This window comes from Neopelma chrysocephalum, unplaced genomic scaffold (genome assembly GCF_003984885.1).
Source record: "Neopelma chrysocephalum unplaced genomic scaffold, ASM398488v2 Primary Assembly neopelma1_69, whole genome shotgun sequence".
Classification (NCBI taxonomy): Eukaryota; Metazoa; Chordata; class Aves; order Passeriformes; family Pipridae; genus Neopelma; species Neopelma chrysocephalum.
In genome coordinates, this window is record NW_020897729.1 from 7,911,812 (window position 1) to 7,927,581 (window position 15,770).

Below are 15,770 nucleotides of genomic sequence, written 5' to 3' on the forward strand. Positions count from 1 at the left end.
GGGCTTGGAGCAACCTGGACTAGTGGAAGTGGGGTGAGATGATCTTTAAGGTCTCTTCCAACCCAAATCATTCTGTGATTCTATAAATCTTATCCATTTGAAAACTGTCTGTTATTTTATCTCAGCAAAACTTTGATTTTTTTTTTGTGTTTAACACCAGTGTGTGCTGGCCTTCTGTTTGTGATCACTGTTATCTCCGTCCTGCCAGGCTGGACAGGCGCTGCAGAGCGATGGAGAATGAACCAAACACAACAACATGTTCTGCACCTACAACGACTGTCACCACCACCTCCACCTCCCGGACAGCGCTCCCGCAGATCTCCGTCTACAGCGGCTCCGACAGACATGCTGTCCAGGTACTGGGCTGTGGGATGTTCTCCCCTGTCCTGTACAGAGCTCTCAGTACAGGCATTGCACAATACTTTACACAAGATTAACTTTCCAGTCTTAATTGCTGTTGTCTGTCTGCATAGCTGACTTATCGTTTTCAGGAGAGAGATGTTGTCTACTGAAGGATATCAGACCACTTAAGGATAGTGCAGGGTACAGACCTGACTCCCAAATAAGGGAGGGGGGAAATGCTACACTAGAAAGTTTGGTTGGTTTATCATGTGCTAAGGGTTTGGATTATTAACATAAACCTTTACAAAATAAAGCTGTTTGAGCAACATTGACTACAGGGATCCAGAGGTATCTGTGTGGGATCCAGCCCCTTCTTGCTTCTCTTGAAATTAGGTCTCCTTGAACTCTGTACAGTCTATTCTGTTGGGTTTCATAATTGGGTCTCTCACACACTACCCTGGTCTCTCAAAAAGCAGAACATGATGTAGGATGTGTTGACAAGCAGCTGAGAGGCTGGGATGTTGTGTTGGGAATGATGCTGTATTGTCAGGCTGTCCTTGAGAGCATGAATATATTGATGCTGACAATGCTCTGTGACTTTAGCAAGAACAGTGGTGGAGCAAGTTCAGTATTACAAAACTGGTGTGAAAAGAATTTATTTGGTTGTGTCTCCTTGTAAAGGTAAACTTCAACATCATGTCAGCATGGTGTGTGCTTTGTAATTGTAATTAATTACCTACTGATTCATCACAGGTTATTCAGCAGGCCTTGCATCGTCCTCCTAGCTCAGCTGCTCAGTACCTCCAGCAGATGTATGCAGCCCAACAGCAGCATCTAATGCTGCAGACTGCTGCTCTGCAGCAGCAGCACTTAAGCAGTACCCAATTTCAGAGTCTGGCAACTGTTCCACAGGTGAGAGTGAAGATTGCTGACAAAGAACGGTGTATTATCTAGAGCAGGGCTACAGTCGTTGTCAAACGTAATAACAGCTTAAGTGCCTGAGCTTAAAGCCTCACCATAATTCACTGTTATGTTCTGATGACATTGTTATTTTAAATTGTATCTTCCTCCAAACAGTTTGGAGGGTTTTGTCTAGGGGTATAGATGCTCCAGTAGGCAACCATTCCATGCTTTATTGCATGCATTATAATGCATCATGTAAATCATCAAGCAGTAATAAAATAAATATTAAAAATAAACTACTTCAATCTTCATCCCATGATTTTCTCTAAATGTTGATGGGGAAAGCAATAAATAGCATTGTATCCTAGTAAAATCAAATAAAAATAATGAACATCTTAGTGTGTTTTGCCTCACATCTGGCTGCATTATAAGTAATAGCAAAATTCAATTTTAACTCTGAGTGTGAAAATGTAGGAGGTAAATGACATTTCATTTCTGAAACACAGCTTTTAACATTAGTGAGCACTGGAGGAGACCCATTTTGAACTCAGGCATTGGCAAGATTTCCTTTGACCTCAGTTGACCTTAGATTGAGAATATGATTTTGCAGAGAGAGGTGGTTGTTAACGATTTTACACATGGAAATGCTAAAATGGAGTTAAAGACCTCAGGGGAATGGCTGCTTGGTGTCAGAACTGGACTGACTCTTTTTGGCTCCTGGCTTTTCCTTCTATACCTTTTTCGTTAGATTGTGGTAATATATTGATTTGTCTTTTTTTGTTGTGATGGATTTGTGTGTGGATATACAGTTACTGAGACAGAGCAAAGGAAAGCAGGTTGGGGGAGGCTGAGAGGTTTTGGTACCAGACTGTTCATGCAGAAACCTAAATCCCTGTCCCTGTATCATCAGAAGGGCTGGAACAGCCTGCTGTCATAGACTCTAGATATGCATACATAATTTACCATTCTAGAATATGAGGGTGTTCTTTACAGCATTTGTAAGGCTTGTTTTATTTTTTTGAGGAGTCTAATTGTAGTAAAAATATGTGAGTTTTAACAAGGACAGTTTTCAATGATGTCACATTTTAAGTTCTGAGTGTCATAGGTAGTGAGCTGACCAGTAAGCTCCATCATTAACAGCTTGATAGACTTTACCTCTGATAGGTTTTGTTCAAGTCTTGATCTGAAAGAACCTTCATTTCATGCCTGAAATTGGGTAGGAATTCAAGGAATTTAGCACCTTGCAGATAGGATTCCATAGTGCAGAGTGCACTTTGCTGAAAACTATTTCCACTGAGAAGACTATTTTTACTGTTAACTCAGACAAAAGGTAAAGGTAGAGAGGGATGTTTCTCGTGGTTTATGCAATAATATGAACAACACTTAAACCCTTTCTGATTTCAATATTTGACACATATTCTTGCTATTTAGGCAAGCCTGTCAGGTGGGAGGCAATGTACTTCCCCCCCTGGGAGTGTCACTCAGCAGTCAAGCATGTCGCAGACCTCGGTACGTAACTGAACACAGCCCTCCATCCATTCCCAACCCTGCTTGGTTGTTACATGGCTACTGGGAAAAACAGAAAATACTTCAGGATTTAAAGTTGTATGGTTAAAATCGGTATTGCAGACACAGTAAACAACTCTGTAGTAAGTGTTGGGTGCTGTCTGCTGTTGTTGCTGGCCAGTGTTGGCTTCCCCAGTCCCAGACCCCTCCTGGTGCTCTGAGGGGCAGCTGCTCACTCCAGAAGCACCAGTGATTGTTCAGACTCCTGCAGGAGTCACTCCCTGAGCTCTCATACTCTTACTCAATTTCTTATTGGATTTTCCACATTAGTTTCTTTATTGAGGGCACTACAGTAGATTAAAATCATAACTGTGCATCAGTGATTAAAGAGCACCAAATCTAAAGAATCCAAGTCAACCCTAACATATATTTATGAAACTGATTAAATGTTTATAGCATTCATTCTTTTATTGATTATCATCTTTTATCATGCATCTCTTTCACACTTTCACTTCCCATAACCTAGGCATGTGCTCAGATTTCAGTTTTGAGCAGCTCTGTGTTCAGTTCATGTTGTATTTCTTTAAGTGGCATCTTCAGACATATAATTTGCACAGTCTTTACAGTTCTACAGTTGTCTGGCGTTGGATTTGTTAGTCCTGCAGACATCCTGCTTATTAATCACACCCTCGAGCTGTTCATGACTCCAGTGCATAGCTTCAGTGATTTAACTGTATATTTTTTTAAGCTCTCATAGCTTGGCTTGGCTTACAGCTGTTAGAAGTAAAATCATTCATTCATTAAATTTAGGAGGGAAAGTCTTTAAAGATGTCTGATGTTTAACAGAATAATTGGGCTGGGGTTTTTCAAGGAAATCTTTTAAGTAAGTGATGAAAAAGAGCTGGGCACTTAACTCTGTTAGACTGGTTAGAAAAGAAAAAGAAAAAAGAAAACCAAACCACAACAGCTTTTTTTTTTTTTTTGAGAAGATGCTACAGAGCAGTTGTTGAGGAACATTTAATATGAAATTAGAGAAAGTTGTAGTCTTCAGTTCATTTTTCATGTGCATATGGAAAATGAGGATTTAAAGTCCATATGTGGTGGCACAAAGAAGTATCCTGATCAGGTTACATAGCAAGCATAACAAAAGATACCAGTCCAGGCAGATAATATAAACATTTAAAAATGCTTCAATATTAAAATTCATGTGTTTTTGTTAAAATATTGTGGGCTCATGCTACTTCTTCTGTAAATGTGTATTTCTATGAGGTGTATTTTTCAGATTTCATAATATCATTGTTTATACTCGTAACTGCTTATTATTTACTGCAAAGTGGTTTCTTGCAGTTTAAGAACCAAAATGTACAATCTTGCCAGAATTCAGTTTTGTGATGATTGGCTCAATATATTTTTGATACCTTTACAGTTCAGAGGTTTCAACTGCCCCTGCCATTTTTGTCAAAGGCTTTCTGGCTTTAGACCATACATAGGATGACTGAATTTCCATGACAGAGGCAATATTTTTGTTTCCTTAGATTAACCTCTCCACCTCTCCCACACCTGCACAGATAATAAGCCGTTCTCAGACCTCCAACACCACCAGCAGCAGCATCACCCAGCAGACGATGTTGCTGGGCAGCACCTCTCCCACCCTGAGTGCAAGCCAGGCTCAAATGTACCTACGAGCTCAGATGGTAAGTTTGGATTACAGTCCTTAAGACTGGCTTAGGTCCAACCATGTTGTCTCCACAGCTCTTAAATGTTAAATAACATTTTGACACACTTGAAGATTGAAGTTCTCTTTATTATAGTAGATATTGGGCTGCTCTCTCGTCTTTGTTTCACTCATTTGTAATATTGGAGGGGATGTCCTCTTGTGAAACAGATCATAGATGTATTTATAAATTGCCAAGGTTTTTCTCAACATGTATAACAAATATTTTAAATTATTTTCCTTTAGTTTTATTTACTTAAAACTACCATGATAAATTGTTCTTTAAGTAAGTTAATCTAACAGTAAAGTAGTGAATCTCAGAATCTGTGCATCAGTACATGTAAGTTATGTATCTCCTTGAGGTGCTGCATTTCTTTTACAGATTTTAAAAATTTCAGTCTGTTGGCATATATTTTTTTCTTGCTTAACAGCTTATTTTTACTCCTGCGACCACTGTGGCTGCTGTCCAGTCTGACATTCCTGTTGTCTCATCATCCTCCTCATCTTCCTGTCAGTCTGCAGCTACTCAGGTGAGCTTGTGTAAACTTGTGGAAGGTCTGTGCAGCAAAGTGAGCCAAAACTTAAAAGGAAGGAAATATTGTGTGCTTATAAAAAGGACTCACCCCAGACCTTAGAGCAGCTGAGCTGCTGGAGGGCTCCTGCCAAACTCAGCTGTTCCTCTCCTCTCTCATGGGTAACTCAGGTGGGTCACCTTATCTGTAAAGGTGTGCTGAAGGTTGAGTTGTACTCACAGGGGTAGGGTTGCAGTAAATGCCATCTGCATGGCAGTGAGGAAACAGCTACTCTTGTCTTCAGAACAGGGTTTGAACACTTCCTGTGGTAACATGCTGAGCAGTGAGAAGTGTGAACTAGCTGTTCATTACAGGAGTGCTAAATGTTGAGTAAGGAAGGGATCATGTAATCAAAATAGTGGATGGTGGTAATAATTAGTCCTCTTTTTCATGTAAATATGATGTAAATTAGTGTACAAGTCGTTATCCTTGAAAATAAAATTCTAGCTCAGCAATAGGATTGGAGATCTGGGATCATTCTGTACAGAACCTGGCTGTGATATAACAGACTTCAATGAAAATAATCTCTGCCTGATTTACTTCCAGAAGGCAAACTTGTTGTTTCATGTGACATTGGAGGTGTCAGGAAAAGGTAGATTAATATCACTGTAGAAACAAAGGTCTCAGTTTTGTTAGTGCATGGATAACACAGAGCAGACTCTGATCCCACCAACCACCCAAGGTCTGCTTTATGTTGGTGTCTGGAGCTCACTCACAGGCAACTGCACTTGTGCAGTGTCTGTATGAAAATAAAATTGCTTTTGCTTAAGATGCTTTGTGTCATTCACTTTGAAGGCACAATACAAGAAAAAATTAAAGTTTTAATTCAAATTAATGAACAATTTCCATTTCTTTTGGAAGTTCAATAAGGAGCAAAAGCCTTTTCTGTGTTTTCTTTATTGCCAAAGTAATAAAGATCCGTATCCTTCTCTAAATTTTATAGCTTATGCAGATTTTTAGATTCTTTTGATCACATGGGATGAGAAGTATTACCTAATGTGATTTTTTTTTTTGCTATTTTTGCCTGCTGTTTGTCATGGATGTTTATATGGTTTGGATTTTTCGTGTTTTGCTCATTTCCCAGGTTCAGAACTTGACGTTGCGCAGTCAGAAGCTGGGTGTGCTGTCAAGTTCCCAGAATGGCCCACCAAAGAGCAGCAGCCAAACTCAGTCACTGTCCCTGTGCCCGAATAAACCTGTCACCATTTCCAAGGGCAGCCAACCAGATCCCTCAGAAAGCAATAGGAAAGGCGAGAGCCCAACTCCGGAGTGCCGGAGCACCCCGGTCACACGGACATCCAGCATCCATCACTTAATAACACCAGGTAGGGTGAAAATGGAGCTACAGGAAACTTATTTTCATTAAAATAATTGGTACGTTACGGTTCTGTCAGAATTCAGTGCTCTCTGACAGAGTTCTTTTAGATATTCCACGTGAATAGAGTTTAAATTTTAATAGTAAATTTATTTATTTGTTGATATTGGATGTTGCACAGGATGTTGACTGAGCAGATGCAGGAATGTTCTTAAATCACAGTACAAGCACAATATAGCAATTGCAGTACACAGTTAAATCACAGCACAAACAAGACTCTCATTCCTGGTCTCCCTGTATACTTATTGTCAGGCCATGTCATCCCCAGTCTCTGGGAAGCAATATGTGGGCTGAAACCACATCAAGCCTCTTGCTCTCATCAAAATCTATTTGTTTGTGGTTTGTTTGTTTTCTTCTATCTTGTCTGTGTCATCAGAATGTTCCTCTATCAAGTACCTTTATAAATCCATAGGTAATAATGCTCAGAATCTTAGTATTTTGTATTAAGAGATAAATGAAAATAACCTGCACTTGGTTAGATAAGCACTTCCATTGCATGCAGCTTATTTGCATCTCGGCATCCTTATTTTGAAAGAGTGAGGGTAGTTTAGACAACTGGTCTGAATTCTGTGGAATTTAGCTTGGCTAATGGCAGCTTTTAGAGAAAGAGTGGGATTTGGAGGCAGACATTCTGGAGGTACTGAGCCCTAATGCTCTCAGAGCTCAGTTTGGTAAGGAAAAAAATCCATCCTTAGTAGCAGAATAAATCATAAAAATCCTCCATAAGTGAGTTTTTTCTCAAGTGGACAAGACAAAGCAAGAAGAGGTTTGGATGTGGAGGATGATATGTGTGTGTGCTGTAAGGAATTACTAGTGAGTCACTGATTCACTTTAAGGTGGTATCTCTGGAAGCTGCACTATTTTTAGATTTGTACCTCTCAGTTTGTGTGTTCAAGTTCAGGCAAATACTTTCAGTGGTTTAAATTTATACTGAATTCTTGGAATTTTAGATAATACTATTTTTAGAGACTAAATAAACTTTTAACTTAGCAGTTATCAGCAAATCCTGATGATTGTGACATGCTTATAATTTCTATTCCAGTCTGTTTCAAAGCAAAGGTTTAATTTGTTTGAAGTCGCATGAAATTCTTAAATAAGCTGGATCAACTTAAATAGATAAACATAATAAACGTAAGTTTAAATACGCTGGATCAACAGTAATCTTAGAACTAGCTCCAAAAAGATTAATTTATGTACTTTTATCTAGCAAGTACATATATGTAAAAAGCATGGCTATGTTTCTTTATTCATTGCTGCATTTTCCTTTGGATGTATTCTCCTAATAAATTGTTCTTGTGTACTATATGCTGTCAAAGAAGATATTTCTAAACATGTATCCTAAGTGTTCGAAAAATTGTGCTGATCTTCAAAGTGAAAACTTTTGAAAGTATTTTATAATGTTTTCAGGATTTGAAGACATAAATACTAATTGTCAGGTGTGGATTTTTTTTTCCTCTCACAGCTTCATATTCTCCATTGCAACCTCATTCTCTAGTAAAGCATCAGCAGATCCCACTTCATTCACCACCTCCAAAGATCTCCCATCATCAGCTGATATTGCAGCAGCAGCAGCAAGTCCAGCCGATCGCACTCCAGACTCCTTCGGGCCAGGAGCCGCCTCCATCCCAGCACTGTCTGCCCCTCCCGAGCCACGGGCTTCCTCCGGCTCCCAGCAGCGTCCCGTCCCACTGCTCGCCGATCCACATCCATCCTCCGCCTCTAACGCTCTCTCCCAGCCCATCCCAGTCAGCGCAGCAGTCGGTGGTGGTGTCCCCTCCGCCGTCGCACTCCCCGAGTCAGTCCCCCACCATAATTATTCACCCCCAAGCCCTTATCCAGTCCCAGGCGAACTCCCTGGTGCCCGCGGCGCTGCAGCCGGAGCCGGCGGCTCCTCCGCCCGCTCCCAGCACCCCGGTGCGCCCGGTGGCGCAGCCGCTCAACCTTCCGCCGCACCTCCCGCTGCCGCCCTCGCCCGCCGTGCACATCGGGGCGGTGGAGCAGCCCGGCCTGGTGTCCCCGGGACAGCAGCTCGTGCCCTCCACGCCACACCAGCAATATCCCGCCCTGCAGTCCGCTCCCATCCCTCTGGCTGCTCCTCCCCAGCTCTCGGCATCGTCCACCCAGATTCAGCCGCTGCCCTTGCAGTCTGTGCAGTCTTTACAAGTGCAGCCTGAAATTCTGTCCCAGGGGCAGGTTTTGGTTCAAAACACTTTGGTTTCTGAGGAAGAACTTCCTGCTGCAGAAGCTCTGGTCCAGCTGCCATTTCAAACTCTTCCACCTCCACAGACTGTCGCAGTAAATCTGCAGGTGCAGCCATCGGTTCCCATTGAAACTCCAGTGGTAAGTGGTAACATTACGTCCTTTGTTCTTTATCCTGGGCTTCTCCAGAGCTGTGACTCTGGACCATTGACTTCAGAGGGAGCTAAGCCAGGTGCTAGACAGAGGACAAGAAGAAAGCTATTGACTATAGAAATGAGTTTTAAGGAAACAATAGACATTTTTCCTCTGGTTTATTTTTTGTTGGCTTTCTGTAATGGATCATCAGTCAAGAATATCAACCAGAAATCATAGAAGTGCAAATATGGAACTTAGAATCTTATCTTCTGATGAAATTGCAGTATGTTTAAAGTTAAAAAAGGAAATATGTATGTTAACGATTATGTTAAAATGAACTTTTATCAATGTACCATATAGACTGTAAGCTCTTACCTCTATCTTAATACAAATATAGGTGTTCCAAATTTTGAGTAAGAGAAGCATCTCTATACCAAATGTGAAGGTGTGTAGCAGGTTATTAAGATAATAGGGTTCTGAATAATTAGTTTTATACTAACATTGCAAATATCCTCATCATAAAAGAATAGGGCAATGTTTGATGCTGTTTTGGTAACTCCCATCACTGCCATTTAATTTGGTTCAGTGTTAGTCTCAGATGTTTGCAGTTTGTAACTGAAGGTTTTGGCTTCAGTCACTGACCTAAAATCATGTACAGTGAAATAAAATGATGTGCAAATAATGCATTTAAGATGGCATTGAGATTAACTTGAGCAAAAGAATCAAGAGGTCCTGTAGGCTTTTTTTGGGCTATCAACAGGTTAAGGAAGGAGGTGTGGTGTTCATTTTTAACTTATATTAAGAATTAATAATCTCAACTGTGATATTTCACGTAGAGATCAGGCAAAAGAGTATAAACCAGGTTTGCTTTTGACAAGGTGGTGTTTTACATTTTAATCTGCTCAACTGACTCAGTAATTCCTGTAAATTTAATAGTTTTGAGGAAAGTACTTTAAAATCTCTTAAACACTAATGCTTGATAGTCTTGGTGTACTCTTCTGAAATACTAAGTTTAATTATGCTGCTGAATAAGTTAGACAACAATTTGCAGTCTTGTCATTAACTTGTGTTTTGTTGATGTGTTTAAATAGCATCAAATGTGCATGTAAATAAAAATATAGTCAACTATACAGATAAGATATCAAAAAAGTCAAGTTCTCTGGTCTCTTTATATTTTGCTATTTGTAACAAAATACTTTAATTTTGCTCTCATAGACGTTGTGATGTCCTCAAAGTTCACTGTTTGGTGTGCAGTTTGGAAACTAATATTTTATTAGGAGATTAGCATATTTGAACCGGTAATTTATTTTAAAAACTGTATTTATGCAACTCTTTTAAGGTATTAGGATAGAATGGAAATCTCTCTAAAGCAATAGTTTGTTGGATGCAGATTTACCAAGTGGAGAATGTGTGTGAAGAAGAGATGCCCGAGGACTCGGATTGTGTGCACATGGCAAGAACACCAACACCACCCACCTTGTCTCCACCAGCCATAACCTTGGGGAATGGAGAGGCCCTTAATTCAGATGATCCTTTGTCAGGTGAGGACAAATGTCCAACTAAGGTAGCTTTTGATATATGGATTTGTGATTTGTGTAAGTAATTAATGGCCAACTATGCTTATAATCAGTAGATATTGAATAAAGGAGAATGTTTACATGAGGAGTGTGTGTTTGTGGAATATATAGTCTGTCTAGAGAAACAATCTTGTTTTAAAGGTAAAATCTATAAGCTGTAGGGAAGAGCCTGTTAGGGGTTGATGGGTGCAGAGATTGGTCTTTTTATCACCTCTTCTGTCTAGAATTCTGAGCCAGTGTTTGGACATCAGTGATAAAAACATAACATATTTGTTATCTTTTTCAGAACACGGGGGACTGCCTTCAGTGACATCATCAGTCAGTGCCTCAGTAATTAAATCTCCATCTGATCCTTCACATGCCTCTATTCCACCACCACCTCTTTTGCTTCCAGCAGCAACGACAAGGAGCAACAGCACCTCAATGCCCAACAGCATTCCTAGCCTAGAAAATAAACCTCCACAGGCTATTGTTAAACCCCAGATCCTGACCCATGTCATTGAAGGCTTTGTGATTCAGGAGGGGTTGGAGCCATTCCCTGTAAGTGTAGAAGTTGCTAAGAAATTTTTACGACTAATCTTTGAAACAAACTGTTTGTAAGGATGATATTTGTGGCTAGTAGGTATTTAGATCCTGAATTATTTCTCAGATGTTGGTTTTGACCTTTTGTCTACTGATTGGTGAGTTGAGTAGTAGGTTATATCTGGAGATAACTACAGAGAGTGATTTTAGGCTGCCATTTGGAGTAACATTTTTACATTTGTCTGTCTCCAAGATCCCTCAATTTTAGTGATACTTTAATTTGCACCTCAGAGCTGAGTCTGTGTTAAAATTCCAAAATGTTAAAAATTGTTATTTAAAGCCCTGGCAAACTCCTTAGGGGGCTAGGTGTGATTAGTGCTGTGCCTGGTTAAGAATTACTGTTGAAATTTTTAAATCCACAAATGGCCAATTTAAAACCTGCCTTATTAACTAATTTAATGTGAATCTCATTTCACCATTCCTTCATTTGCGTAGGTATAATGTGTTTCTTCCTTTGTTAAATGTAATTGCCAAGTGTGCAGAGCTGAGTCTTTATTTGTTAGAGAAAGGGTATTTAGAGCTTTGGCACCACATAATGATTCATGGATAGGGAGTAGAAACTGGTCATCCACTCAGGTACAACTGCTAAGTCACAAATACTGTTTTTAGTTATTCCCTTTTGCTTTGCTTTTATTGCAATAGGTCAGTCGTTCATCTTTGCTGGTGGAACAGCCTGCAGAAAAAAGGTTGCTGGTGGAGGGTCAGATCATGAGTGTTGTGTGTGTGGAGTCAGACTTGCAGAACACGAAACACGCAGACAACTCATCGGACACAGAGATCGAGGATATGATTGCAGAAGGTTTGTGGGTTTTGTTTAAATACCCACTTTTTCCCCCTTCAGTTTTGTGTAGTACAGAATCCCATCCTGGCTGTACTTCTGGAATCTTCCTCCGGTCTTTACACCGTCTTTAATATAAACTATTTTCAAATGTTTTTTGCTCACAACACACCAACACAAATGTCAAGACATTATGCACTTGTCCTGCTTAGAATACAGTGGTCTCCAGCACAACTCATGAGCTCAATTAAGTTCCCCATGCAGTATCCAACACAGTCATCATCGTGGACTTTTTAGAACTCAGCAGTCAACTATTTTGGATGTGTAACACCACTGTTACTGTTCAAACCCAGATGTAGGTAGCCTTGTGTGTGTGCTGTGAAATGGAAATCAAACTGTGGCCTGCCCCAGAAAAACCAAGTTATTCTGTAAACACACATTTTTGGATAAATTCATCCAAGATTTGAACGTTCAGAATTTTTTAGCCACACCTGGATTTTCTCTTCTACAACTTGAGACTTTGTTGCACCAGAGCGGGTTTTGGTGATCTGTTTAAATTTGTCTTAATGCATCTCTTTGTTTCATTGTCTTAAAATAGTTCTTTTCACACTTCGATATAAAAACTGCAGAGAGCGGAGTAAGAAAGGACAAATCCAGTGCCTGCTGCTGCCCCAGGTCTGCATCAGGGAAGCTTGGTTTAGAAAGCTCTCTGAATTGAAGCAGAGTATTTGTTGGTAGTGAAGACAAGTAAACGTGACTGGAATTTTTGATTGAGGGTGATTTGCTTTGCTGCTCAGGCAATATGTATTTCTGCTTAAAATTAAGAATATATTTTTACTTATAGCACTGGTTTTTAGTAGGAGCTGATTTAGCTTGGAGGGAAATATTGATAGATTGTAGCCCTCCTACTTGTTGATACAACATCAATGCAAAGTCAGAAACTGTGAAAACAGTGCCTGAAAATCTGTAAACCAGGGCTTCCTAAGTTGTGGCTGATAATATGATTGCATTTACTAGGATGTCTCTGGATAGTCCAGGGCTCTTCTTCATTTTGCAGTAACAGCCTAATTTAGGCTATGGCAGATATTTGAAGTGCTTTGCTTTGTGACTTTCTTTTGATTCTGTTGTAATTGTTGTAATTCTACATAGAAAAATGAAGAAACAATTTTTAGAGTCCATTTTTAAGATATATTACACAATATTCTACTACAAGATAATCTGAGGCCCATACCTTATCCTTCACAAACCTTCACATAGGCATGTCAAACTAAATTTTAGAAGGCAAACATCTGGCACATTAATAGTGAAGAGTTGCAGTGGGACTGGAAATTTTCTATATCTTTAATTGAGTTTAAAATTGCTGTTGATTTTTGCATCATCTCCCATTGAGGGGCTTACATTTAACCAGTTCTTTGAGAGGTAAGTCCAGTGATATGAAACCATCAAGCACATCAAAAAGGTCATCTGGTAAATTGTTTGACTTGTTTGACATTCTTTGGTTCTTTTGCAGCTCAGTGGAGTTATACTGATTTTCTACACAAAAATGAGACCTGTAAATCTCTTGTCTAATGACTGTGCTTAGTAAATTGATGTTAAATAAACTTTCTTGATCAAAAGTATCACTTTTTTTTTAATATCTTATTTCACCCAATATATTTCAAACAAAATAAACTTTTTGCCCTCTGATGTATCTTCTAGAATGTTTGAAGCTCTGTTTGCAATAGTTATTTTGCCCTTTGTTACACTAGATGTTAATTCAGTTTTCTTTTCAATACGAACACTATACTGTTTTTCAGATTTCAAACAGCTTGTTTGTTTTATGGAATTCCTCAAACATTCATGGGTTTGCTTTTAGTTATTGTTCCTGACAGCTGGTGTTAAGTTTATGTACAAAACTCATAACTACTCATGAGATGAGCTAGTAGGAAACATCCAACGTCAAGATGCATCCACATATGCAGAAGTTGAGCAAAGATTTTCTTATAGTAAACCTGGATATGATTGTGTTTGTGGTAGAGACACCTTTCAAATACCCTTTTTGGTGTTTCTGGCTCTTTGCTGCCCTACTGCTTTTTGTGGAGCAGGAAAAGAGCCGCCTCATCTCACCAGTAACAGAAAAATATTCTGTACCAGGAGGCTGCAAATCAGCAGATGCCATAATCCTCTTTTTTCTTACATCCAGCTTATCTTTTTCATAGATTCAGTATTCCATAGATTCAAGATTCAATGTTTTCCTTGCTTTCATGTGTCCCTTTGGTTGTAGCAGTTGCTTATTCAAAGAAAGTATTTAAAAGGTTACTGCATTATGTCATTACAGGAGAGCTTGAATTTAGACTGTGGAAGACCTGGTTCTCTTAATGAACTCTTTATAAAGTAATTTATGAAGACTGTAACTCTGTTTAACTGTTTGCTAAGTTTGAGGACGTGCTTGCTCATGGATGGCTTGAAATACAACAAAAAAATGATTAAATTCATTGCATAACTTAATTGAAGGTTCAGTAAGGTTCAGTTTGCTCAAGATCTTTTCCACAGAGAATGAAATCTACAGCGTGCTCAGCTTTGCATAATTGTCTGTTAATCAAAGGATTTAATTAAATGTGTTAGATATTTGAAAATCTTTTACCTCCCTGCTTGAGGTGAGAAATGTGAACGTAATTTTGTGTCATTGAAACTGTCTTCTTTGTGCCTCACTCCTTTCTTTAGAGGGTCTGGATGAAATCGAAAATGAACTTCTGAAGTGTGAATTTTGTGGAAAAATGGGGTATCCCAATAAGTTTCTACGGTCAAAAAGATTCTGCTCCACATCCTGTGCCAAAAGGTAACTCTATCTAGTGACTGCTTATCGTTAAGTGGTTAATGGATTAACCTCTCTTGGTTAAGAGAGGAAGAATTCCCAGTCAACATCTGAATGTAAAGTCTTCCATCATTACAACTGGAAAGTTGACGTTTAATCCCAGATGTTTTAGAAATGGGGAATAGTTTCCTGTTTCTAGTCACCGCTTAGCTCTTTTTTTGCATTCATGTGCCTGGAGATGACCTTTCTCTTTGTGTCTGCCACACTCCTATTTTAAGTAGTGAGAGTTTATATTTTTCATTTGGTACTTGTTGGGACACCACCAGTGAAATAAATTTAAGAAGGGTTTGGCCCCTTAACATGGGATTTTTGCCTTCATCCTCTTTTGGCTGGGTATCAGCCAGGTAGAGAAAAAGGAACCAAAATATGCAGTGTGATTTTAGGTTTTCAGTGGATATTTCAGAGAAGCAGAACTGTATTATGTGACAAAATGCAAAGATATTTCTATCATGGAAACATTTTAAAAATGGGAAGGATGGACATCTTCCAGGGATGATCTAGATGTACTTGATCCTGCATCAAGATGAGGGGCTTGAGTAAGTGGCCTTTGAGATACCTTTCTCTTTTATTGCTGTGACAGCTGTTGTTTTAATTAAGCAGCATTTCTACAACACTGTGATTTTATGGTTACTTGATTGAATTCAGTCCAAAAAACCATTAGTGCATTATTGAATATATCTTACTTCTTTAGGCACAGCCTTAGTTGCACTAAGAAATTTGGGCTGTTTACATCAGACAAGACCAGTCGTTGGAATCGGAAGTCAGATAGCCAAAGTCTTGGGCGACGCGGGCGTCGGCCGAGCGGCCCTGAGGGGGCGTCACGAGAGCATTTTCTTAGACAGGTCTGTGGAATATTTGCTTAAAACTATGGCATTGCTTTGGGAATTGCAAATAAAGCCTAATACTGTAGTGTATTTGTACTGCGTTTTCCAGCTTCCAATTACTTATCCATCTGCAGAAGAAGATCTGGCTCCTCATGAAGACGCTGTTCCGACGGCCATGACCACGCGGCTGCGGAGGCAGAGTGAGAGGGAGAGGGAACGGGAGCTGAGGGAGCTGAGGATCCGAAAAATGCCGGAGAGCATCGACCTGTTACCAGTGGTGCAGACTGACCCCTCAGTGTGGACTGTGGATGAAGTTTGGGCCTTTATCCATTCTTTGCCTGGTATGTTATGTGCAGTAACTTGCTCTCTTGTTCTTTAACGGTGAAGTTCCTTGCTTTATAGCATCCCT

General features: G+C 39.6%; 1 protein-coding gene across 6 annotated transcripts in view; it reads left to right on the forward strand.

The window, feature by feature from the left end:
* Positions 1-15,770, forward strand: part of PHC3 (polyhomeotic homolog 3) — a 30,804-nt gene that overhangs the window by 2,673 nt on the left and 12,361 nt on the right. For 2 of the 6 annotated variants that reach the window (XR_003534614.1, XM_027685473.1), the window contains exons 2-14: positions 209-356; positions 1,096-1,254; positions 2,677-2,754; positions 4,287-4,445; positions 4,897-4,995; positions 6,122-6,362; positions 7,875-8,752; positions 10,137-10,287; positions 10,610-10,863; positions 11,548-11,704; positions 14,387-14,501; positions 15,229-15,379; positions 15,471-15,702. Coding sequence is in view for 2 of the 6 variants with exons in the window: in XM_027685473.1 (XP_027541274.1) it covers positions 231-356; positions 1,096-1,254; positions 2,677-2,754; positions 4,287-4,445; positions 4,897-4,995; positions 6,122-6,362; positions 7,875-8,752; positions 10,137-10,287; positions 10,610-10,863; positions 11,548-11,704; positions 14,387-14,501; positions 15,229-15,379; positions 15,471-15,702 (2,800 nt within the window). In the remaining 4 variants the exon portion in view is untranslated. Of the gene's footprint in view, positions 1-208; positions 357-1,095; positions 1,255-2,676; positions 2,755-4,286; positions 4,446-4,896; positions 4,996-6,121; positions 6,363-7,874; positions 8,753-10,136; positions 10,288-10,609; positions 10,864-11,547; positions 11,705-14,386; positions 14,502-15,228; positions 15,380-15,470; positions 15,703-15,770 lie in introns of those variants that run through there. The other 4 variants (XR_003534615.1, XR_003534616.1, XR_003534617.1 and 1 more) reach the window with 4 other exon arrangements.